The 27,163-nt window shown below is 29.0% G+C and overlaps 1 protein-coding gene and 1 long non-coding RNA gene across 2 annotated transcripts; both read right to left on the reverse strand.

Moving 5' to 3' along the window:
- Positions 1-536: 536 nt before the first annotated feature.
- On the reverse strand, positions 537-25,988 carry LOC145833264 (DNA-dependent protein kinase catalytic subunit-like). The gene is made up of 45 exons (XM_082940455.1): positions 25,867-25,988; positions 24,627-24,825; positions 24,432-24,524; positions 24,097-24,194; positions 23,466-23,585; positions 23,120-23,276; positions 22,636-22,891; positions 20,847-20,979; positions 20,202-20,337; positions 19,554-19,738; positions 19,296-19,412; positions 18,947-19,067; positions 18,304-18,435; positions 18,012-18,127; positions 17,359-17,562; positions 16,662-16,748; positions 16,314-16,530; positions 15,784-15,964; positions 15,476-15,598; positions 15,130-15,275; positions 14,080-14,289; positions 13,685-13,865; positions 13,258-13,426; positions 12,928-13,066; positions 12,627-12,718; positions 11,729-11,834; positions 11,206-11,379; positions 10,557-10,704; positions 10,303-10,405; positions 9,952-10,105; positions 9,495-9,682; positions 7,286-7,551; positions 7,032-7,195; positions 6,653-6,858; positions 6,290-6,380; positions 4,356-4,514; positions 3,940-4,147; positions 3,446-3,598; positions 3,078-3,196; positions 2,895-2,992; positions 2,450-2,614; positions 1,991-2,192; positions 1,528-1,725; positions 1,099-1,235; positions 537-957 (listed from the first exon to the last, which is right to left on the reverse strand). The coding sequence occupies exons 1-45, from the start codon at positions 25,986-25,988 to the stop codon at positions 747-749; spliced, it is 6,984 nt and encodes a 2,327-aa protein (XP_082796581.1). The 3' UTR covers positions 537-746.
- A 445-nt stretch (positions 25,989-26,433) lies between these two features.
- LOC145835213 (uncharacterized) lies at positions 26,434-27,090 on the reverse strand. Its single transcript, XR_014369843.1, has 3 exons — positions 26,980-27,090; positions 26,596-26,773; positions 26,434-26,445 (listed from the first exon to the last, which is right to left on the reverse strand). It is a non-coding gene; the product is annotated as an uncharacterized LOC145835213 (long non-coding RNA).
- Positions 27,091-27,163: the final 73 nt, after the last annotated feature.

The following is a 27,163-nucleotide window of genomic DNA, read 5'->3' on the forward strand; positions in this document are numbered from 1 at the left end:
TTAAAACATTTTCTTTTTAAACTTAAGTAAGTGTTTATATGTGTTAAACTAGTTACACGCAGTTCTGAATAATAAAGGTTTTCAAAGCAAAACAGATAAACTAAATCTTAGAAAATTTGTAATTCAGTTTAATAATACAAGTATATCGTAATCTGTTATTATCGATTCCGACGAACTTGTTTCTTCCGAACATCTTTTAACAAACATATTTATCATCTAATAGTTTGAAAATTTATTTGTTTTATATAAAATTCATTTAAGTTTTTAGGACCTACATTTCCGTTTTGTAAAAACCAATATTATTAACATAAAAGATTATTTAGTTGTACAACGTGCTTTGTAAATTAACTGTTGAAAAACAGTATCTTAATTTTGCAAAAGCTTTTATATACTATAAAAAAATTAATACTTAAAAATCAATATAAAAAGCATACAAAGATATTAAAACAAAGTATTTTATTATCCTAATGACTTAAATTTTCAAATCTAACATAACAAACAGTAGAACAAAAGATTTAGCTTCATAATGTCGGGAATATAAAAGTTTTCTATGATTCTAAATGCTTCTGAAAAGCAACAAAACATAAAACTGCATTAATGTGCTTTAAAAATGACAATGCTCAAAACAGCCTAACTCAATATATATGAAAACAAAATTAAAACTTATGCACAAAGCGAATGGAATGTGCAATGTCCGAATGACTTCATTGAATTGCGGAGTCACAAGACTTCAACAAACTGTGGCGTCATAGCCACGATCGCCAGCCGACGAAGGCGCACGAGAGCACGCTGACGTCAGTGGCTTGGTCGATCAAACACGTGATTTGGTCATCGGGAGACAATTTGGCGTCTTCGTCGAACGAGCTTCTGCCCTGGTCGGGTGACAACCCTTGAGCCACTCGTATATATTCGGATTTGAACTCGGGGGGAATACCCATGTTGCTTTCTATTTCGTCACTGGTAAAATTAAAATGACATAATATATCTTAATTTTTAAGATATCAGTACAAAAAAAAAAAGAAATGTAAAATAGCAATTCGTTAACTATAAAAACAACTTAAGATAATTTTGTGTCAATATTCGTAAAAAATGAAAAACCATGTGATTTTAGTTGGGTGAACTCCGTTTAGTTTCATCTTAACGATGTTCATTTTTTTTCTGGCATACCAAATTTTGTTTGGTATGTTTACTTTTTCTCCCTTTTCTTCATTCATGCGTATTTTGTTGATGTTTCTCTGAAAAAACTCTTATCAATGCTGGTGAAATCTTTTTGTATAACTATACACATTTGATTGAAAATCAGTTTTTCTTAGTGTGTCCACTTGTGCACAGTACTTTTAACAAAAAAATTAAAATAAGTATGAAAAAACTCCAAGATTTTCGTATGAAAAAATAAAAAGACGAAAATTAAAAATAAGTGCACTAGTTTTTTTTTCAAGGTTTTATAATCAAAACGACGCACTGCTAACCACAATTAAAAGTTCTTTTTTTTTCAAAATCAAATTTATTCTATAGTTTAATTCTCACGTCGATGTTCCACTCCACGGACGGATCGTTGAGAAAAATGTTGCTCACTGCCACCAAGTGGCGGGTATTTTCGATGAAAACATTCAGCACCCTTCTCATCGTTTCTCCCATCTGCCCCGTCACCGCGTCGTACGGTGACATCATGCCGATAATTTGGTTGGTCAAGCGAAACGGGACGATTTCCGGGACGGGCAGCACCTGGAAAGTTTTGATTGAAATGCCATGATTAGTCTAAGTTTTGTGTTTAGCATTCAAATCCAGAAAACTTAAAATTTTAAAATTTATCAACATTATACACAAAATTTCTGGGTAATTAATAAAATAACAAAAATACTTCAAAATGTTTATATTAGAACAACAAAACTTTAATAAACTGTTACTTAAAAAATAATTTATTTTATTTTTTTTTTAATTTATTAAAACAAATATAAAAACCCTGAGATTTATAAAAAACAGAACACACTTCAGTGGCAGAACCGAAAGCGTGACCAAAATCAATCCCCAACGTTCTACCCGATTCCATGGAAACCAATATGTTGTCGCAGTGTCGATCCCCTATTCCTAGCAACCAGTTGCTGATCATCATTGTGCTGTATGAAGTCACAAACGAACTTCGAAGCGTGAAAAACGAACGAATGTCAAAGCTCATTTGCATAAACGCATTTCTGAAGATGTGTTTTTTTTTTAGTTTTTACTAATATATTGTGTTATAAGTATTTAGCAAAGTAGTTGAATTATCTATTTAGAGCAGTATATAAAAAAACAACATCTACTAATACTTATATTCAATTAGTATTGAATAATTAAGATAATAATGCATGAACCAAAGTTATTATACGTTAAAAGTAACAAATTTCTCACAAATACGCTGGTTTTTAGAAAATTGAAAACATGAAAAGCGTATTTTTGAATTGATTCATACCTCAGAATATCTTCAGCTATGTTTTCCTGAAGACTTTTGAACCGCAGAGCTTGCTTGCCCTTCGTAACCATTTTGACGAGGTGGCCGTACCTGCTCAGGCTGTCCGCGTACTGATGCAGCTTCGACGGAATGTACCTGTTCTGCACTCGGTCAAGAACGTCGGTGCTGAAGTTTAAATTTTTTTAATCGACCCATACGAGAATTTTGTACTAAAAGTATATAAAGTCGAAGACGTAGTATCTTTTATGACTGATTATTTAGTCGATAGAAAAATAAACTCAAAAAAACTTTTAAAAAAAACTTAAAACACACAATAAATAAAAAATATTTTTGCAAATAAATATTTGAAGCGATAAAATATTACCAACATTGAACTACCATAAAATAGTCTATAACATCAAAATTAATTTATTTTCTATAAAACTAAATTAAATAAATAACACACCAATCTGTTCTATTAGCGTGTTCAAGAATGAGTTGCTTGAAAGTCTTGGTTTTGTTCACCCATTCTATAACACCAACTCGGCTATTCAACGGTATCACCTTAAAAATTTGAAAAGAAATATTACAAGAGTAGTGTTGAAATTAAAATCTAAGATATTTACAGAAGCATTAACAGCTTACTAACTTGATAAGTCAGAATCTTGCAATCAGGTTTGCAGCGCAAATACGTGTCATTGGTAATGAGGTCATTGAAGCTTCCGAACATCGTCTCAATTCTCTGATCTTGTCTCAAGTCTTCGCCACCTAAAAAAATGTACCTCATAATTCTGCAAAGTTTCATAGTTATTTTTTCATAAATAACTATGTAAATCTTAAATATCATATTAAAACAAAGCAATATATATACAATATGTTTTACTATTTTAAGTACATCCCAACTTTGATGTTTGATCTATCTATGATAAATAAAGTATAGTTTTTTTCAAATGATCTAGGTAAACATCCATTAGTTGTAGTTTACATTAAGGTCCAACATATAAAAATTTTTCGCACATTTAACGAGATAGTGATACTTGTGTTCGTCCGAGGCGTTTATGGTAATTTTGCATGGTTGCCTAATTGATGACATCACTACTACGTCATCCTGGAAACCGACAATAAGTTTGTGGTTTGATACGTCAGGCTTGCACCGACCACTGTACTGTCCTGTAACATTATGTCTTATATTTCTGCTAAAACCTATGTTTGCAAGTTTTTATTACGCTTAATTGTTAATAATTTGAACATGATTGACTACCTGTTACTTTTTAAAAAAAATTAAAAGTATTTTTTTTACTGCTTTGTTTTTTAAGGTAGTTTGATGCTATTATTTTATTAACATTAAAACTGGAAAAAGTAAAACAAACATAAAAAAAAGCAAGGTATGTAAAAATGAAAATAACTTGGAGTCTTAGCGAAATTTCGAAATAAAAATTAACCTTATAAAGCATTTTTTTACTTTTTATATCATATAAATTTAACTAACTCATTGATGATTTTAAACTAACCCGGAATTTCTATATCATAGTGATCCTGTGATTTGTAACCGCTCAACCATGGAGAATAATCTCGCAGTTTCGTGCTTTTGTACTCGTATTTGGCAGCTGGTTTGTTCAAAACAAACTTTATTCGGGAGTCAAACTCTCGCCTGTTTATTTCACTCAAGTTTCCACCAACAGACCCCCCGAACTGCTCCTCAATATCTGCTCTGTATTTCTGCAATGTTTTCAGTGTATTTTATTTACATTTGTAAGAATAAAAAAATCAAACATGAACACAGAAGGAATACTGAATGGTAACTAAATACCTACTAAAAAATTTAGTAATATTTATATGGTTCTAAGAAAGTTTAAAATTTAATCTTTATAACACGAAACAAAGCCATTTGAAAAACTGTAAACAAAATCTATAACTTTCAACAAACTTTCGCAAACTTCCAGTGTAGCTTGCCCACGTTATTGGGAGGCTTCAGGCTTCCAGGTTCGTATATGGCGAAGACTCGCTCGAACATCAGCTGGTAGCTTTCAATTCGGTCCCTCAGGTTCCCCTCCTTCAACAAACTCCTGAACGTGGTTGCCCATTCCTGAAAAAACAAGAAGGCACTGGTTGGTTAAAATGTTTAATGATGTGTTTGTTTATCTTTTGACACTTTAATTCTAGGTGGTTCTACTTTTTCTAGTTTTTCTCTTAATCTAAAAAAACTAAAATTCATTTTGGCAGGGTTGCCACAAGTCAAGCTGAGAAAATTTTCCTGACTTTTTACCAAAATTTTCTAGACTTTTCTAAATAAAACTCTTAATCTAAACTTATTCCGAATTACATAATCTAACACTTGAAACTACATAAAGCTTTCAATCTAATTTTTAATACAGGTTAAAAAAACAGTTTTTTTTTGCTCAATTCAATCATCAAACTTCCATTATATCACTTGAACCATCTGTTGATGATTGATGTATTTGCAATAAACAGCTCTACCAGCAAAATAATTGTATAATTACCTTATAAATACAGCTTTTCTAAAATAAAAAACATTTTTTTACAGGATTGCCACTCGTTTTTTCAAAATTATTTCCAGGTTTTCCAAATTTCTTCCAGGTTTTGAAAAGTACACACTTTTGGGTCTATTTTTAGTTTAAAGTTAAGTTATAGGTAAGAAAATATCTTAAATTGTATAAAAACATTGGAAAGATACTGTAGAGCTATTTTATATATGATTTCTAATAAAAAAATTTTTGATGATGAAAAATTTTTTTTATTTATATGATAGATTTTTTGAGTCAATTCGAAACTTTACTACTGAACATGTGAAAATTGTTAAAATTCTAGTTTTTTTTGCCTAAATTGTCAAATTCCAGGTTTTTCCAGGATTCCAGGTAAAGTGTCAACCCTGTTTTTAGCATTTCCCAACATAAATATATCTAAATAAACGAAACGCTCATAAGGAATTTTTACAATTAAAACCTTGAACTGTAACGAACTTTCACAACTAAAACCTTAAAACAATAACGAACTTTAACAATTAAAACTCTAAAACAATAAAGTACTTAATCAAACACTGTTTTTTTTATTATATGTACTAAAATTTATTTTCTCCGTTTCTTTATTAGCACTTCAACCTCTTCATCTAATGAAGATATGGTTTCCTTCATCTGGTCTGTTTCCCCCTTCATTTTCTTGGCATCTAAAACGATTTGCCTCATTTTATTTAAATCGTTCTCATCTGCTGCCCCTACACTTGTCGAAGAGAATTTTTTCTCTAAATCTAGCCAAAATTTGTGGGCTTCATTTCTTTTCTTTTTGTACTCATTTATTTTTACCTCCAACTTTGCTGCCTCACTTATTTACTTAAACAAAAAGCACTTTGATTCTAAAATTATGTTAGATAAACTATTGTGTATATATCCCACTTTCACTATGAAAAAGTCCTTGCTACAGATCATCAATACTAAAAAGCTTACAAAACCTGCTTGTTAAAGTAGGGTAGTAGTTCAATATGTTAATAGAAAATTTTTGCAGTTTTATAAAAGATACATCATTTATTTATACCAGATTAAGGCATTGGAAATTAAATAGTTTTGTAAATTTCTAGGAAAATATTGCAGCTTTAGTCTGACTTTATACAATTTTAAATTAATTTTTTACCATTTGAAGGCTTTGAAAAATAAGGAATTTTGTAAATCCAAACTGACAAAACCTCAATTTTCTTTAAGTTTTGTCAAGTTTAATGACTTTTCGTGACTTTTTTTTTCAGAAAACCCTCTTTTTTCCTGACTTTTCCTAACCTTGTGGCAACCCTGTTTTAGTATTTTGATTATAACATTTATAAGGCGTTTTAAAATAAGCTTTTAATAAACTTACTTCGAAGTTAACGTAAGGGTTGGATATTTTGGTGAACTCATTAATGAAAGTTTCAATCCAGGGAAGTTTTGAGCACAGCCAACTATCAAACCTGATTATTAAGCAAACAATTAGCAATTAATATTGATAAATGTTAGTCTATTGATAGTCTAACAAATCATACATAGAAGGTATTATTCCTACAACTCAATTAATTATTAAACTTTATTTTTTTTAGAACAAAATTAAAACCAGGTTAGGTTGATGAAAATTCAAAATACATTTTATAACATTTACAACATTTCAGTAGTTAAAAGAGACGTTAGAAAATAATAAGCACGTTTAATTGTACAAACTACGTTTATATTTTAAATTTCAAATTACTTTTTAACAAAAGGCCTTCTCTTCTTTTTTTCACTACTTGTGGGCGCCGAGTGAGCACATTTCAGTGGGTACACGACGGCTTGCGGGTATTCCCCTGAAATTCTTTCAATGACCCCTTCGACAGCCTGCGAAACCTGGTCGTGGTCCAGCAGCGCGACCAAGTGGCCGACCCACGGCAAAAACAACCACGTGGAAACGTTTTTGCTCTGAATAAAAACAACAAGTTATAATTTTTATATTGAAAGCTTGAACTTTAAATATTAAAGAAAAAAAAAACTTTATTTATATAATTAATGCTAAATGTGAGCAATATATTAACTTATTAGCACTTGGTTGTTATTAATTTTTTGTTGAAATATTAAATAAGTAAGCGTTACACCTTTTCCCTGAAAATGTTGATGACGTCACCGCCGAACTGCTGACACAAGTGCAGGCACCTGGCGACGTTTGTACTGCTTCCCGGGTTTTTCAATGACATCGCACGCATCACTGATTTCGTCATTGTCACCGCATACTTACGCTGCTCTTCCAAACTTTCATGTTCTAAACATTGATCTAGTTCTAATCTAACTTTTCTTTAAAAAAAAATCTAAATAGAAAACAAAGAAGATAGCTTAATTTACTTATATTAACCTTTCATTAAATTTTCATCACAATACCCAATGAGTTGTTTCAAGCATTTAGCTTGCAAATCCTCACAGCAACTTTTGGAATTTTCCATGACAAATTCATCCACTAGACGGAGCGCTCGATCATAGCTGTTGTAACAAACCTCATCTAATGACTTGTTGTCTTTTTTTAACGCTTTAACTAGTTCCGAGTCGACATCGCCAGTCTGCGAGGTGATCGAGTGAAGTCTTCCCACCAAAATATGATGGTTCACTGCCGTTTGTAAACTTCTGTTAAAAACAGAGGGGTAGAGTAATCATTTATGTTAAGTGTCACTATAAAGTGAACTTCCATTAATGTAGCTAAAATTGTGAGCAATCTTAAACACCTTTTTATTTGAAAAAAAAATTATAGGCATGGTTGCCACTGATCAAGCTGAGAAAAATTTCCTGACTTTTCCTGACTTTTTACAAAAATTTTCCTGAGTTTTCTAAACAAAACTCTTAATTTAAACTTATTCTAAAATACATAATCTATTACTTTAAACTATATAAAGCTTTCAATCTAATTTTAATACAGGTTAAAAACAACAGTTTTTTGCTGAATTCTATCATCAAACTTCCAGTACATGACTTAAACTATCTGTGTATGATTGATGTTTGTAATAAACAGCTCTATCAGCAAAATACTTGTATTATTACCTTATAAACACAGCTTGTCTGAAAAAAGACACATTTTTTTATCATTTCCTAGCATAAATGTATTTAGATAAACAAACGACATATAAGGAACTTTTACAATTAAAACCTTGAATTAATAACGAACTTTCACAACTAAAACCACAACTAAAACAATAACAAATTTTTACAGTTGAAACCATGAAATAATAAAGAACACAATTTTTTAGAATTTCCTAGCATAAATGTATCTAAAAAAACAGAACGACATATAAGGAACTTTTACAATTAAAACCTTAAATAAATAAGGAACTTTCACAACTCAAATCTTCTAACAATAACAAACTTTTACAGTTAAAACATTAAAACAATAAAGAACTTAAACAAATACTGTTTTTCAAATTTATGTACTAAAAATTATTTTCTCCGTTTTTTTATTAGCACTTCAACCTCTTCATCTAATAAAGAAATGGTTTTCTTCATCTAAACTGCATTCAGATTCATTTTCAGGGCAGTTAAAATAATTTGCCTCATTATATTTAAATCGCTCTCATCTGCTGTCCCTACACTTGTTGAAGAGAATCTTTTCTCTAAATCAAGCCACAACTTGTTGGCTTCATTTCTTTTCGTTTGGCACTCATTTATTTTTACTTTAATTTATAAAATATTTTCTCTTATCATTTAGTATAAAATTTGTAACAAATAAATATACTCTTATTTACTTTTTAAAAAAATTACTCTACAAAAAATACAAGTAATAAGTAAACTTAATCTTGGCTTATACCTCTCTTATAACTTATTTTATAAATTTAAACAACTTTTAAAAAATTATAAAGCGGTAAAGTATACACATTAACTTGTTATATAAAAGACTAAACTAACTGCTTAGTTATAAAGAACTCATTTATTTACTTAAATAAAAAACAGTTTTATTCTAAAATTATGCTAGATAAACTTTCGTGTATATATCACAGTCTCACTATGGAAGTGTCCTTGCTACAGATCATCAATACTAAAAAGCTTACAAAATCTGCTTGTACAAGTAGGGTACTTGTTCAATATGTTAATAGAAAATTTTTGCAGTTTTGTAAAGGATATTTTACTAGTTTATACCGGATGAAGTCATTGGAAATAAAATTAAATATTTTTGTAAGTTTCTAGGAAAATTTTGGAAATTTTTTTCTGACTTTAAAGGAGTTTTAATTAATTTTTACCATTTGAAGGCTTTGGAAAACAAGGAATTTTGTAAATTTAAACTGACAAAATCTGACTTTTTTTTAAATTTTATCAATTTAATTTCCTGACTTTTTCTGACTTTTTTTCAAAACGCCCCATTTTTTCCTGACTTTTGTCATTTAAAAAAATTTTTCCTGACTTTTCCTGACCGAGTGGCAACCCTGTATAGGTGATACAGTTTGGCCATGAGAGTTTTATATGCTTAAATTAATTATTTAGTCTAAAGAAAGTATAAAAAAAACTACAACAAATATTAACCTCAATACATTTTTAGTCTATAAAAATAATATGAAAGTAATCTCTATATTAAGTAGCTCAACCTTTTATTGCATATTTCAGCTTCGAGGTTTCCATGGTGAAGTAGCGCCTGATTGGCTTCACCGAGCATCTGACACGCCCTCTTGCGATCGTTTTTGTTGACGCATGACTGCGCACGGCTGATGTAGTAGGACGAGGCGAGTTGGGAGAACTTGATTGAATATTCATCAGTCATGTCAGCAGTGAAGTTCTGTACAGTAAATAAAACCGAGTTTTTTATCGCTAATACTTGTAATGAATTGAAATTACCGAGTATTAAACAGATGGTAGATAATAAGTATCTTTGAATTTAAAAATACTTGAGAAATACAAATGCAGATGAAACACAATTACTGTGTTACTTTTAAACAGACTTAACTTTACACTCTTACACACATTACTTTGATAAGTTAAACTATTAAGAGAATAACTGTTAAATTATCAATTAAACTGAATTTAAAACAATCATAACTCATTCACTTCATCAATTTTTTCCAGCAACATTTCAGCAACTGAGTAGTTGTGTTGCTCTACAGCTGCCTTAACCATGCTCATTTGCATATCGCACTTGCGTTCTTGTATCCATGGCAACAAGTCCTGGTGAGCAGCTGCCATGCGATCGGCGAAAAAGCATCTGTTTATGTTGTAATTTAAAAAAGAAAGTATTTTTTGGCTGTGAATACAAATAATTAAGATAAATGGTTGTAAAACTTTAATGAACATTAAACTAAATATAAAAAAAGAAAAAAAAAACAACGTTCAAGTAAAGTTATAACAGAGTAGCTTAACATAAGTTACTTAAGCTTAACATAGAACTACTATGAAAAATACCTGTGAATAACTTGGGAGCTCCAAACTTTCATGTTATCATATTTAACATGAGGCATGGATTTACACCAGGTTTGAACAAGTTTCACAACGCTATCTTCATCATCTGCAATCAAAAAAAAAAAACTATCAATAAAAAACTTATGCTGTAAAGTAAAATTTTACATCATAACGTTCAAGGTATTACAACATATATTAAAATCAAAATACAATATCTGTAAGTATCTTACTTCGAAACAAAAAGTTTTTCATCTCACCATTATTTTCCATGATGTCGAGAAAATCACTCGTGTCAGTTAGTAGCCCAACTGCATCATTACTTTGTGACGTCATATTTCTACTGAGTGACGAGGAAAAATTTTCAAATGCTAACGATAAATAATGACTGGATTTTCCAACATCGCCCTGTGTGCGTGTTTTACTCATGCTATAAGCAAACTACTCAAAATTCCACAGTATTACTTAAGCAACCTTTTAGTTCAAAAGTTTTTAATAATTACTAGTAATATCAAGGCATTTATTGATATTTTAACAGTATGTGTGGATCAAAATGAAGAAAAAATAAAATTTGTTGTTTAGTTTTATAACTTTGTCAAGGTCAAAAAATTTTAACTTACAATCAACTACTAAAATATATTTTTATTAAAAAATAAGTTAAAATAGTATTGAAATACAACATTATGTAAACTACCAAGACTTATGAAAGTTTTTGATATACTTGTAGTGAAATTTTGACTGCCTGACTTCATAAACAATTTTAAATAAAACTAAACATTAATATTTTTTATATAATAGTACGATGACAACAACAGCTAACTGAAAAACTTTTTAAGTATAAATTAAACAAACAAGTAAAACATATAAACTATGTTATTGAAATCTGTAAAAGACAACAATGAAACAAACATGAAAATAAGAGTGCAGAACAGCAAGCTGAAGAGGAAGTTTTCTTTCCAAAACAAGTTGTTTATTCACAGATTTCATTGAACCTTCCACAAAGTTGAACAGTTTCTCGTTGTAACTACCGTCATCAAGCATTTTTAAGATTTTTGATTTTATAGACGTTGAAAGATAACTTTCCTGTAGACAAACAATAAACTTGATAAAACTATTTTGGAGTTATAATTAAAACACATTAATGCTAAAAAAAGGCAGGTAAATGTTTTGAAAAAGCTCACTTGTAACTAAATTTAAAATAAAACTTTGTAAACTCAAAACAAAAAAACTAGTTAGGTGTTACAATGAATTAACCACATAGTAACTATAGTGTGTTTTTATATACTTTTAAACAGTTCTAATAACATTATAGGACATTGTATATCTAAGCAGTTTTCTCTTAGCTTTGCATTTAAAAATTATTTATATGTGAAAATCACAAAAGCAAATGTGACTTATTTAGAAAAAAAATATTTTGATAAAAAACTTTTACCTGAAACTCAACGTGATCGTATGACGTCATCAAATCACACACGTCATCACTTTCGTCACAATACTCGAGTAATTTCGAATCGCACATTTCACTCACTGAATCCCACCTATATGTATAGTGTTTTATTTAACTAGATAATACTATTGCTACATTCTAAATCACAGAACAACATGAATGTGTGTCTGCAAGCTACGACCGGTGGGCCGAGTTAAATAAATTATCTAAATTAGTTCATTAGAACTTTGCATTAAAAATTTAAATTTTTAGTCAAGGTTGGCACTGACTTAAAAGAAATTTCTTCCAGGTTTTTGAAAGTACATGTTTTTGGATCCATTTTTAGCTTAAAGTTAAGTTTAAGGTTTAATAACTGTTTTAAGTAGTATAACACCATTATATTGATACTTTAAAGCTACGTTTATTTTGATGATGGCACAAATTCTTTATCTATATGACAAATTATTTGTGTCAAGTCAAAATTTTATTACATAACATGCAAAAATTGTTTAAAATTCCAGGTCTTTCCAGACTTTTATTCAAAATTTCTCAAATTCCAGCTCTTTTAGGCTTAATTGTTAAATTCCAGGTTTTGTGGCAACCCTGTTTAGTGTCATCTTTCTAAACTAATCCGCCAAACGAAAAAAAAAAATCTCAAAAGATTAGGCCAAGAATATTTATTTATTAATTTTTAGATCGATAATGTTAGAGGTTGTCGAACCGTTGGTCTATTGTAAAATGCGTAAAATAATAAAATTAAATGTCAAATGGTACATTTTTAAAAAATGCACCAAAAATTATCTACAGTTAAAAAAGTCTTCATATTAAATAAAACTTTGTTTTATCTTTCAAAGTGCCTTAATTATATCGTTTTGAAATTTACAACAACTCAAAATAAACCAACTTAGCAAGGTTTTTAGTTGCATTCAAGTAACCTTCTTGCCAAAAATCCCTCATAACGGCACTAGAACCGTCCAGTGACCTGTCTTTAAGAACCTGAAAAGAAAAAATTATCTTGTAAATAAAAATTAAAAATAATAACTTTTGTTTCAACACTTTTTAAACAAAATACACTCTCCTGTTTACAATGGAAAAATACGAAAAATCTAGCAAAACATACAACATAAAAATAAAATTTAAGGACACAAACAGAAAAGTTTTTTTCAAAAACTTTTTATTGTTATGAAATTTACTGCAAAACTGACTTTGTGATAGAGCTTTCTAGCTTCTCTGTACATTCCGTTTGATTCATAATCCAATCCCGTTCTCGTCACTTTATGAATTTTTTCGTTTTTATTGAATATTCCTTTTGTAACGTCATAGTCGTTTGCAGACTTGTACAACCTGGCAAATTTAATGTCATACACAAAACTGCTCATTTTTAATAAAAACAGTCTAAAAGACTTCACAAAATAAAAAGTGAAACCAGCTCATAGTTTTCAAATTGCATTTATGAATACTAGATGAAAAAAATACAACATTTTGAAAGTTTATAATTGTAAGGCTTATTTTAAGAAAAATCATCTGTCAAGTACCTAGCTAGCTCGATCCATGTATTTTCATCATCTTTTTCTGATTCTATCATCGTGACGTCATTAGAGTCATCAGTGGTTCTTCTTCTTTTGTTGACGGGTTCTTCAATGTTTCTAGCATCTTCAGCACTAGGTTTACAGTCTATGAGCTCTCTTTCCAGAATTATTATTCCTAAAAGCATAGTTTTAGTTAATGATTTTGTGTTAAATTATACTTTAACTAACAAATAAATTATTTTTTTTAAATCTGTTTAGAAACTTTAAAGATTAAACTCTTATTTTTATTTGTTTTTATCACCTACATTGAAAATTCTAACTCCAAAGTTTGTCCCAAAAATTATTTACTTTTCGTGAGTATTGTAAAGAGTCTTTTTTTAAATAAAATTATAAAATTTAATACACAATTAGATACTTTTATAGCTGAACAAACCAGATTTTTGTTGCTGAGAAGCGATAGCAGACGTTGCAATCTGACTGACTTCAATTCGGTGTTTTGAAGGTGAGTTGTAAGTTATTTGCAACACGGCTTTTATCAGATACCCGCTCATCCGCTCGGATGTTCCGATAATCGAAGCCAGGCTCGATATCAGCAATCTAACTTCATCTTCCAGCTGTTAAGGTTAGAGTTAATATTATTCATAAACCAGAAAAGCTTGTTAAAAACTAAATATTTATACTTTTTTTTATTTTTAACTAATTTAAAACTTAATTAATTGTTGTTCAGAATTTATGATCTGAGTAGTATTTTATATTTCTTATAACTTTAATTATAAAAGTGTATCAAGTAAACAAAAGTTTTTTTTATGCTTTTGTAAAATGTCTAACTTGAGGCTTTGAAGACGCTGAACTGATGACCGCTTCCACCAGCGTCGCCATGACAACCGAGGCGAGCTCCTCGTCGTGCTCGCAAGCGCCAGCTAGCGGCACGATGAACGACTTGTTGGAGATCTGAACGTCGGGTAAGTCCCCATGTCGGTACTTGCGGTGAATTTTGACGGATGTGGTGTGTTTGTGCTTGTTCATTCTCAACAGGCTCTGTAGATTGAGAACTTTTGCTTTAATGCATAGATTAAAAAAACAAGCTGTTTTAAAATTTATACCAATTGGTTAATGGACAATAACGACTATTCAACTATATATTTAAATCAATTTGTGAAAATATAACACTTTAGTATGTTTGCCGTTGTAAAGTCAGTTTATAACACTTACGATAAAAACAAGAAATGTTTTTGTTACTCAAAATTTTACATTCTTTGTAATGAATGCATCTTTCATATGCTATTCCATTGTTTGAATGCTGAATGTTAATTGTTAAACACTAAATGTTGAGTGTCACAAAATGAGCCAATCAGAACTAAATCCACCAATCAAAAAACCGATGCAAGTGAACAAAATAGGGAATATTAAAATAATGGTGTTGAAATATTGCTACAAGTTACAATTAGAGCTGTTTGTAGAACTTTGTTGTATTTTAATTGTGTGCATTTTGGTGTAAATATAAGAGTAATTTTTAAAACAGTATTTAATTGTTTTAGAGTTCTTCAAACATTTTATAGATCAAACTAGTTAAAGTTTTTAAGTATTCTTCATAAAAACTTGATTTATTATTAAGTTTTATCAATTTCAAAGTTATTTGTAAAGTAATTGTATTTTTGAAATAAAATCTTTACAATAGTGTCTGTGGTTTTTTGTAATGGATACAGTGCTCAAACTGTCAGTCTAATCTATACAAATTAGACCAAAAAAAAACATCTAGTTTTTATAAGATAGTAATTAAATAAGACAATATTTAATTTTGAACAGTAGTCCAAACAAATTAAGTAAATCACAATTTCTGTGTGGCTAAAAAACTAAGTTTCCTTTCACATTACTCACCCGTTTACGTTTACTCTTGTCTTCCTGAAACTTTGCAAACTTTGCAGTGACGTGTTCTGAGCTTTCAAACTTATCAGCTACAAATCGCTTCTTCAGGTTTTTGTAAACAGAAGAACTTTGCGTTGATATGGTGAAATTAGACTTTGCTGAAAGATAAATTTATTTAAAGCAAATACAAACTTAAACATATTTTAAATCAAAAAAATTTAATAACGTTGTCAACAAAACAATAAATAAAACAACGTGTTATAGGAAAAAAAAACTTAGTTCCTTATTTAATCAACGCTATCATACAATCATCATATTATAAAGTTAAAAATAAACAGTCGAAATTCATAAAACGAACCAGTTTTGAACGTTGTTGCAGAACTCAGAGAATTTTTATTGCTGTTATTGTTGGTGTTATAACTGCTGACAGTAGACAGCCCTTCAAGAGTTGCACCAGTCATCCAGTCAAACGTGTTTCTGTCTGATTATTTTGATAAAATCATATACACTCAAAAGAAACAAACTCAGATAAAAAATCAACACTTAAAAAAAATGAACAACAAAAACTTTCAGAAGCATATTCTAATTGAAGAAGTAAAAAATTGCAAGACTGTTCGTAAATTCATCCGTAAACAATTTTATTAGGTTACATAACATATATTGAACCTGTCTCTAAAGTTGGACTGAAATATGCGTGTGAAGATGTTGCCAGCAGTTTGTTAAAGATTGTTTGCGACTTCAAAATGTTACTTTGTGACGTCATTATGCTGTTAACTGATGATTTGTTGGTATCAATAAAAAGGGGCAAATGGGAGTCATGTGACCACTCTCCGGAGACCTGGTATTCCTGAAGATTATTCGTGAATTTTTCTATTTTAAATAAACGTGATACACTACATAAACTTTTTTATATCTATAGTTTTTTAGACTTCTACCACCAAAGTATTTTGTAAAAAATAAAATATTTAAAATATTTTTTCTATCGAAAACTATAAATATATTTTTATACAGTATCTTCAGTAAGTTGAAGTCAGAATTAATAAAACTTTTTTATCAAGCTTTACATTTAATTATAAATTGCCATGATAAATAAATTTTTGAAACTGAATATTTTTACCGAGCTTACAAACTTTCAAAACAGTTGAAGCTTCATTTTAAATTTTGTCAATCAGTTCTTAGTCAAAAACTAAACACACTTGAAATTTGCACTCCGCAAGCTGGTGCTTGAAAATGGTCGCCTCGAAATCGGGGCTCAGCGATGCCGACCTGAGCATCAGAGTGACTGTGTTGGCGGGAAACTTGTCTTCGTCAGTCACGTGACTTATGTACAGCTGCTGCAATATTGCAGTGATTTTGCTGCAAGGCTCCACGTTAACGCGGCATTCGTCGCTCCAAAAGTTCAACGCCTGGTTTCTGTTCAAAACTAATTAAACTTTTTGAACTTATTTAATCTAAACCTGCATGCTTATTTGTAAGTACACCAGTAAATTTTCAGTTTCTATCTGTTTTTTATTGTTTTTTATTCTAATTACTCGCAAGTAAACCTCAAAGTTTCCTCGGGGTCATCCATAGTTTTCACGATGAACTGCTTGCAAATCGACTTTATTGTGGTGTTGACATTATTACTGAGCCTGTAAATAATTAATTAATGTATAACTCATAGGTCTTAAAAACTTAAAGTGATCATTGACTAAATAAACATAATTTTGTGTTTGCTTTTATGTGAAACTAAAAAAAATCATCTAAATTTCAGCAATTTGTTTTAGTAAAGCTCTATATTTAAATTTAAATTTTTATAAGTAATTTATAAATCACTTTTAAATGAAATACTTTTTATGGTAAAGTAGTGTTAAAAGTAACAAAAAAACTACTTTTTATTCTATGTCTAGTATATAGGGCAACTTTTATTCTGAAAGAACCAGATTAAAAAAAAAGTCTTGTGTTTAAAAATAAAACTTTGCACGCCGCATAATTGTGAAAAGTTATACTATAAATACCTTTTGAAAACTAAATTTTAATGATATAATCATTTAGTAACCGCTACTTTTTACTTAAAACAAAAACAAAATCACAATCTAAAATATTTCTAAATTGATTTTAAAATAAGTCGAGCACCGTACTTTGTCATTCTTCGTCAAATATTTTTTAATCAAAAAGTGTTGAAAACATATACTTTTAGTATAAAAACAAAAAACTAAGTACATCAAGCTTATAAATAAGTATACAAAACTCATAACCAACTTGACTTCTTGCTTCTGATAGGCGATCGCCGCAATGTCGAAAGCAAACTGTCGACACTCGGTGTCGCTCTTGTGGTCGTATTTCAACCACAACTGGTGCACCAGCTCCTCCACCTGCGCCTCCATTGTTGCGTCACAGTCCGATGACGTCATCAATAAGAGTGACTTGTACAAGCGGAGGATTACCAGCTGCAGTTGAACGCCTCTGTTAAGATTTGAAAATTAAGGATTAAGTATTTCAGTACAAAAATAGTAAAGCACAATTTAATGATGAATTTTTTATGTTTTGAAACAATTATAGCAGTTTTTTATGAATCAAAAATTTGTTTTAGAAATATTGCAAGATTTATTCTAAAGATTTAATTTAAAAATTACATCAGAGGCAAAAAATTGAAAAAAGCTTTATATAAGTTTCACATATCTAACTTCACAAAATTCATACATTTTCAAACCACTTTGAAATTTTTTTTTTTTAATAAACAGATCTAGGCAAAACAAATTCATTTAATTTTACAAAGATTAAGAAACAAATCACAATAAAGTACATCATAAAGTAAAACTGTAACTGAGTCAATTAATAGTTTAAGTATTTCTTATAACTGATAAACCAAAATATAACTTGTACCATTAGACAACATTAAATGAAACACTAACACAGTAGAAAGCATTTTGATCAAGTTTTTGCTCAACAGTTGTTGATTTAAATTTTTAATTTTATCCGATCTAACTACTAGGCATTCCAAACAACCCACTATAGAAGTTTCATCTAGCTGTTTTGATTTTTTTAGATAGAGGTAAAAATGAACAATGTTTTGCAAAACTAGAGTTGAAAAAAAATTTAGAGTGACCTTTTTTTTCAAATATACGCATTATACTGAACAAGTGAAATATATTTCTAAATATAAACAAAGAAATACATAGTAGTAAATAAAACTCTTAAGCTCACGCTGCTTAAGTTGTACATTATGTACGAAACATATTTGTCAACAATTGAGGGACAGTTATCAGCTATTTTCCGAAGGCAAGACACGAACTGATTTTTTTTGGTGATTTTTAACGCATCCAACTGTTTGTGTATCTGAATATGGGCAAAGATTCAATTATATTGCAAAATAATAATCAATAAGTATACCACTGTCGTATTTCATCATATTTTTTTTAAGTTAACTGGCTTCACCTATGTAACTGGGCTAACAGAAGTATTTTACTATATATTTATTGAAATATATAGTAATTACTGTATAGTATTTTACTATATATTTCAATAAATATATACTTAATTTAAAAAAAAAAAAATTTGAACAGCTACCAAGTTAAAAAATCTAGTTAATTTAATTAACTTAGTTCAGACGTTTTCAGCAGTTAAACAAAAATTTATGTAAATAATTTTATAAACAATTGTTCTATGGTACTTTTTACCCAGTTTGTTTAAGTCAAATAGCTTTAAGTAGTTGTACAACCGAAATCATGCAAGTAGATGCCTAGAGATACTTAAATACTCATAAAACAATATTAGTAAAAAATATTCAAAACATAATACTAGTAAATTTTTAAAAGAAAAAAAATAAAATAATATTTGTTGTACTCACAAGCTCAAGTAAATCATCAACATTTTCATTTTTGTTTCTTGAGTATTTCACTACAATACCGGCCAGCTCACTAGCTGGTTCATAAATTGACTTTTGACTATTCTTTATGTTGGTAAGAATTCTGTAAATTAATAAAAAAATTTTTTAGGTACAGATTTATAAAGTTTTAGTTATATGAAAAATATCCACTTTTGTTTATACTATAACTTTTTCAACTAGGAAATGTTGCAAAAATTCTGAAGGTTGCTAGTTATGTGTTTAATTTTTTTTTTAATGACATAGTAAATATTGAAAAATTAAAACAGTTTTTTATTTTATCTATTTCCGAGTCTGTAACAACGAAACGAACTTTTCGTAATAAACATCACGACCAATGTTGAATTTGTCAGAATGAGGAGATATGCCATTAGATAGCAACGCACCGACTATTTGAAATCCAGCGTATATTTTGTTCTTATCCAATGGGCTGAATATTAAGACTTACTTTATACTTAAAGATCAGCAAAAAATAAGCAAGTGCATAAAAAAGGTTAATAGTCAATTAAACCAAACATACTATAAACAACTATTAAAAGACAAGTTAACTTAATGAAAATAAAACACAAACTCCATGAAATATTGATATGTAAGTTCTGTGTTAGGCCTCAAATCAATTTTGTGGCTTTTCCAGCATTCTAATAGTGTCTTCAGCAAAGTTACATTGTGACGTAAGATTGACTTCTTTTCATGATAAACGCTTCTTATTATCTTTTCAATTAGTGCTTTGGCCATTTCAGTAGCTTGCAAGTCGTTCTATAAATTTATTTGGTTTTTCATTTAAAAAATAACCAATTTAAGTTATTTAAATAATCTACACTTAGACACTACTGCTATATATATAATAAATTCAACAGTTAATCAGTCTATGAGAAATTTATGTGACCTTTTAAAAACTTTTAATAATTTTGCTTGCTACATATCTCAAGATACAGTAAACAATTTTAATTCAAAAACTAACTTATACCAAACTTAATAAATAAAAAAGAAGTCAGTTAACCGAAAAGAAATAAGTTTTAACAATTTTTCAATTCATATTACACAGCATAAATTAAAATAATTTGGGAGTCAAAAAAGTTAAATACAGTTACACAATATACGTAAAAATAATTTACATCAAGCTTTAATAAAAAAACTTATTTATTATTTGAGAATTGCAATAGCACTTTTCTGGGTATGTATCGAATAAAATATTTTACAACCAAATGATTTAAAAGACCTGTAAACTGTACTCATCACTCCATGACATGACTGCAATGAGAACATCACATAAGAAGTAATCGAGACCTTCAACTCCAAACTTATCGTGTAGCAGCGAGTTCACGAGGGGTAAGCTCAAAAACTTTCCAAATGGTCTTTAAATAACGGTAGTTTAAAATCTAAGTTTATACAATGTTAAATATATTAGTTGAAAGTATAGTGATTTTTTAAATATTTTCAGAAAAACGCATTTTTTTAATAAATAACTTTTGTGAGCTAATGTTTTGTTTTGAAAAGGAAATTAGTTAAATTTTGAAAGCACTGCTTAAATAAAATAGTTTAATTGAAAAAATTTGGTTATTAGCAATAAATTGGTTTAATTATTAAATCATGTAAACAACTTTCTTTACATTCAATTTCCAGAAAATTTTAAAGGTTTCTAACTTTGTTTCTTCATATAATTTGCAGTATCTTAATATTTTTAACTGTAATTGTATTAAAAAACTTTTTATTTTTTTTTAACTTTTAATTCATATTTTTATTCTAAAAATTATCAAAAAGTCAACAAATTTATAGCTTAGCTTTTTATTTTTTTAGTACATTATGTATTGTCTTTCTCAGGTAAAATTAACACCATAAAATAAAAGTTTTAAAGTCAACAAACTTCAAAACTTGGCTGCATTCGCACACGAGCCTTGTGATGAAGAATCTCACATTGGTACTTGTTTGTGAGGACATCAACTTCTCACGTATGCAGGAAACCCATGGTGGAATGACGTCATTATTTTCAGACACGCCTGAAAAGTTACAAAAACAAACTTTTTTATGCGATCGGTCTTTACAAAATTAGTATCAGTGTATTTTTATTGTAATATTATTTAATCTCTAAAAATGCTGTAAATCAGGGTTTCCCAAACACATTTTCATAATCGCCTCCGAAATTCAAAAAATAATCGTCCCCATTTACCAATTTGTTTTCATGCCTTACTAGTTATTGTCCCTTGAAAGCCAAAATCGCCCCTAACATGGTTGCCACAGATCAAGCGGAGAAAATTTTCCTGACTTTTTACCAAAATTTTCCAGACTTTTCTATATAAAACTCTTAATTTAAACTTATTCTAAATTACATAATCTAACACTTGAAACTATATAAAGCTTTCAATTTAATTTTAGTACAGGTTAAAACAACAGTTTTTCGCTGAATTCAATCATCTAACTTCTATTACATCACTTAAACCATCTGTTGATGATTGATGTATTTGCAATAAACAGCACTATCAGCAAAATACTTGTATTATTACCTTATAAACACAGCTTGACTGAAAAAAGACACAACTTTTTAGCATTTCCTAGCATAAATGTATCTAAATAAACGAAACGACATATAAGAAACTTTTACAATTAAAACCTTAAATTAATAACGAACTTTCACAACTAAAATCTTAAAACAATAACAAACTTTTAAAGTTGAAACCAAAAAACAATAAAGAATACAATTTTTTAGAATTTTCTAGCATAAATGTGTCTAAATAAACTAAACAACATATAAGGAACTTTTACAATTAAAACCTTAAATTAACAACGAATTTTCACAACTAAAACCTTAAAACAATAACGAACTTTTACAATTAAACCTTAAAATAATAAAGAACTTAATCAAACACTGTTTTTTTTTAAATATATGTACTAAAATTTATCAAAAATACATAAAAAAGTAAACTATATGTCTGTTGTATAAAATATTTCCTCCTATCATTTAGTATAAAATTTGTAAATATACTGTTATTTATTTTAAAAACTTAAGTTATTCTACAAATAATAAGTAAACTTAATTTTGGTATATAAATTTCTTATAACTTATTTTATAAAATTAAACAACTTTGAAAAATTATAAACAGGTAAAGTATACACATCAGTTTGTTACATAAAATACTAAACTAAACTAACAGCTTAATTATAAAGAACTCAATTATTTACTTAGAAAAAACTTTTTAATTATAAAATTAGGCTAGATAAACTTTTGTATATATAACATAGTTTCACTATAGAAGTGTCCTTGCTACAGATCATCAATACTGAAAAGCTTACAAAATATGCTTGTTTAAGTGGGGCACTTGTTCAATATGTTATTATAAAAAATTTTCAGTTTTATAAAGGACATTTTACTAATTTATACCAGATGAAGACATTGGAAATTAGATAATTTTGTAAATTTATAGGAAAATTTTGCAACTTTAGTCTGACTTTAAACAATTTTAAACTATTTATTTACCATTTTAAGGCTTTGGAAAATAAGGAGTTTTGTAAATTCCAACTGACAAAATCTTAATTTCCTGAACATCTGGCAACCCTGCCCTAAGCGAAAGTAATCGCCCTTTCAAAAACCCTGCTCTAAATCAACTTCAACTATGTATACACACAACAAACTAAAACTCAAAATCACAACGACTGACCGAACCGGTTTCGCACCAGATGGTTCACCAGCGCAACCATGGGCGCCATGCACACGTGGTCGTTCAAACGGTCGCTTTCCAGTTCGACGTACGCGCCATTTGCGCTTGCACTCGCCTGCTGCTGTTGGTGGAGCTGCGAGTGGACGTTGTAGTCGAAGTTGTTGAGTTCCGCCTGCAAGCTGCTGACCACCGTGTTGTTCTGCGTCTGCCGGTTCGAGTCCATGTACTTGATGCTGGATGCGTCGGACATGCTTTCCTGGAAGATTATTGTACGTTATTATTTACTAATGAGCCTTTATTTAATCAAGGTGCGTCTGTATCTAATTCAAATTCTTAATAAAAGAAAGCTTAAACACATACCTTTTAAATATTTTTAGTCCTTAAAATCTTTGTGTATTCGAAAATGACATGTTATAAATTTCGCTAAAAATCAAAACCAATTTTAGCTACACTTAACTTGGTAAAATAAACACTGTTAACTGACGATAGAAGAGCTTGATTTTGCTGCTACGAACTTCTTACGTCTTTGCAACGCATTCTCTAGTTCAACATTAAACTGGTAAGTGTGGGACTGAGTAAGTAAGTTTTCCAAAAACAATGTCTTCTTTTGGGCATTTTCAGTAAATATGAATGCAGTAAACCTGAAAATATTTTTTAAGTACTAAACATACGGCAGTCTAGAAATATGTAATATGGCAAAAACAAAAAAAAGGTTAAGATCTTCAATTTGTTTTTTTTTAATTATTGCCCATAAAATATTAATGCTTAAACAAAAGTAGATACTATACATACCTTAATTACCAAATAAACACTAGTAAAAAATAATAAACCATCTAGCGTCGTTTTGAGTGCATATCAACGCAGAAATGATACAGTTGTGAAGAGAACAATGGAAGTGTCTTCTTTCTTCTTCTAATACATCACCTAGTTTCAGTATCTCACATCTGTCTCTGTTGAGTTGTTAAAAGTCTTATAAAACAATCATACAAAGGAGCTAGTTACTAGGTTAGCTTATTGTAAAACAAAAAACAAAGCACTTCTAGAAAACATACAAAACTTAAGTTTGAAACATTTCATTAGTTTTTTATTCATTTTATTAAAAACTACTTTAAACTTCAAACAACATTTCGAATTTTATCTTTATAGTCACTTAAGGTTTTGATTTTAAGTTTGTAATAAATAAAAAAAGCTTATATATAATAAATTGATACAAAGCTGTAAACAATTAAAACGTTTTGTTTGATAAAACTTACTTACTAACCAATAATGTTTAAGATGTTTCTTAACTGTAAACACTATTTTTGTCAGCAAATCGAAAGAATATCAACTTTTGTAAAAATTAATTAAAACGCAAAAGATAACTACAACAGTTCTTATTTAACTTAGCAATTTTTACTTTAATTATTAATCTAAGTCAATCTACACAACATTAAAAAAGAAGCTAATGAACAAAAATTTCACCTGTTAGCTGCCTTCAGAAAAGATTTAATAATGGAAACGCCATCAGTGTTTTGTTGGGAAGAAGAAAAAGAACTTCCAATAGTTGATGCTTGATTCAACTGTGGTTATTATATAACATTACTTTCAAAAAACGTTATAAACTTATCCACAACTGTTCGTTTCAAACAGGAGATTTTTTAAATCGTTCACTTAGCAGTTTTTTACTAAATTTCAACCTCTTGAATTAACTACAAAAAATTGTAATTTTAAATCTTTTTCAAAAAATGTATAACAACAATATGAACAGTTTCGATATAAGAAAACTTAAGTTACTGAATCAATAAAGCTCAAGTTACTTGATCTGAATGGAACTTTTTGAACATAATGTCTAGTAATTGGTAAAACATAGATCTTTTTTCCAGTTCTGATTTCCATTCGAACTCAGGGTACTAAAAGAAGGTAGTTAAAAATTCTTAAAAATATAAAAGCCATAAAAAAAAATTTTTTTTATAAATATTAGCTTATTTTATTTTAGCATAAAATGTCCTTACTTTTTTGCATGGACTGCTAATCAAGCTTAACATTTGTTTGATGTGTGATTGATAAAAACTTGTAAGCACAATCACGTCACAATCAGTAAGTAATGACGTCATGAACTTATTGAAGCAAGTCATTCGAAACTCAGATGAGTGATCAGAGTTGATACATGTATCGTACAGAAAATCAACAAACCCCACTTTGTCCTCGGACCTATAATGAGTAAAAAGATTAATTCTATACATAAAAGTGTTATTGCACTAACTTTAACAGACAATTATCTTGAAGCTTCAAAATATATTTTTTTTTTATAATTAAACTAAAATAACTTATTTTGAAACTAGTATACTTTTTGACTCAAACTTTAATCACGTTTAAATTTAAAACCTCAAAAATGAACGTATTAGCAAATTCACTAGTTTAAATACAGAATTTAAAGTTTATTAGCTCGATAAAAGTTTTCAGACTGACAGCAACAAATAAATTTGAACTTTAAAACAAAAACATTTTAAAATACATTACAGTGTGTTTGAATAAGTTTTTTTTTGCATTAAAATGTAGTTATGTATTATTATACTTTTTAAAGGCAGGAAAAGTGGACTTGACAATTATCTCTGATGCAATATTTTCTTTTTCACGACAAACAATGTACGTCAATGTTTTTAGTATCTATAAAAATAAAGATAATATTTAACATACAAAACGTACACTAAATAATAGTTTTCAATTGCAAAACCATCATACTAAAGTACTAAAAACAAATATACAACATCAAACTTATGCTAAGTAAGATAACTTTTTTTATAAAGTACTTTGATAAGAAGTTTTTTACTATGTGTTTGTGCTACAATGTACATTTTAAATTGCATTTTAAATAATGATTTATTTTATTTCAGTTCGATCTTTTTACATAAAGCTTTAAAAATGCATTTTAAGTATAATTTTTATTAAATCCTAACAAGCTTTACTTTTAACCATAGTAGTAACTCTGTATATTTTTCAAACTACTATAAACATATAATACTGTCCAGTTAGACTTTTTTGAAAATGTGAACTTTTCTTAATTTAAGATTGTTTTTGTTATAAAGTAATATATTTAGCTTTGATGTACTTTAATAGTATTGTCTAAAAAAGCTAGTTGACATGTAGTTCATTTAGTGTCTTTAATAGTACTAAAAAAGTAATACTTTAACTTTGTACTAACTTTTGATTATAATAAACAAACTAACACTCAAGTTGGCAGAAAAAACAAACGAATCACAAAGTGTTTCGACGCATCTCACGTACTCGACATACGCAGCTGACGTCTGAGGCAGCAAGCTGCTGCTGTCGATGGCCAAGTGCAAAGCTGTGAAGTGCTCCAAGCACTCCGGCATGCCAGCTTGACTTATAAAGTACTTGAGCAGCTCTAAACCCTGGAAGTTTAAAAGTTTTTTTTAAAAGCTGGTACATTTTTACATAGGTTAGTCAATTTCTAGGTACGCAGATAAGGTGCATTGTTAAGGGGTACGGGCCACTTTTGCGGGAAGTTATTTCTATAACTTAAATTGTAGTTAAGCAAAAATATTTAAATATTTAGTTTTAAATAAAACTAATTAAATTTCAAAAAGTCTTAATAAAATCTAAACTTTAATATAAAATAAAACTAAATTCCAAGCCTAATCACAATAATCCTTAATAAAATAAAATTGACTTTTGTGCATTTTTGACACCTACCAATAAATAAGAACTCACATGTAATTTTAACGATAATGGTAAACTTGTACTTTTGAGCATCTTAGTATAAAAACTGCTCATGCATTCGTATGCAAAATGAGACTTGTCATCGCAAACCTGTTTGAGAAATTTTTAAATTTTATCAGATAGAAATAACATGTTTTCATTTTTAAAGAAATTTCTACCTAACAATACAACTAGAACTTAAAATTTATCATTTAATTAAAAGTAAACTAATTAAAATTTATATAAACTTTCAAAAATTACATTTTTACAATTATCTTATATGCAAACTTGGGGATGGATGTTGATAATACACTTAATCAGATGAACAGCTTGGATTTTGTCGTCTTCACATTTGCCAACCCACAGTTCACGCATCACCAGAGAATTCCAACACTTTAATATGTCGTCACAAACCACTTGCTTCAACTGATCGGTATACCTGTGTGATTATTTTGTAAAACAAATTTTTGTTCCAATTAAAACTGGTGGTTTAACTGCTACCTTGTTTAGACTTTTTAAGAATAACTTAACTGTTTTTTTAATTAATTTTTCTTACATTAAACAACAAATAGCTAAATAGAAAGTTTTTAGTCAATAACTCTATAGTTATAAATAGTTGCATGGACACAATTTTTAATATCTGACTTGTTTTTATGCAAATTTTTCAGCAAACCACACAGCATCGAGCAAGTGGAACTTGAGAAGTTTTCTTCGAAAATTGACATGATCGATTGTTCACTGTCTCTTTCGCATAAACGAGCGTATACCTGAAAGATATTATTTTGTAAACACGAAAATTCTAAATACTTTCATTCAAGAGTTTTCGATA

The sequence above is a fragment of the Thalia democratica genome, chromosome 4 (assembly GCF_965202585.1).
Source record: "Thalia democratica chromosome 4, ktThaDemo2.hap1.1, whole genome shotgun sequence".
Lineage (NCBI taxonomy): Eukaryota > Metazoa > Chordata > Thaliacea > Salpida > Salpidae > Thalia > Thalia democratica.

Bases quoted from the DNA above. Each gene is read 5' to 3' on its own strand.
- LOC145833264 (XM_082940455.1), bottom strand. From the start codon at position 25,988: ATGCCGGAGTGCTTGGAGCACTTCACAGCTTTGCACTTGGCCATCGAC. The intron at 18,128-18,303 runs GTGAGCTTAAGA...AAATCAAAACAG, and splicing joins TAATGTACAACTTAAGCAGC to CTAGATGAAACTTCTATAGT. The intron at 15,276-15,475 runs GTTCGTTTTATG...TTTATCTTTCAG, and splicing joins TGCAACAACGTTCAAAACTG to CAAAGTCTAATTTCACCATA.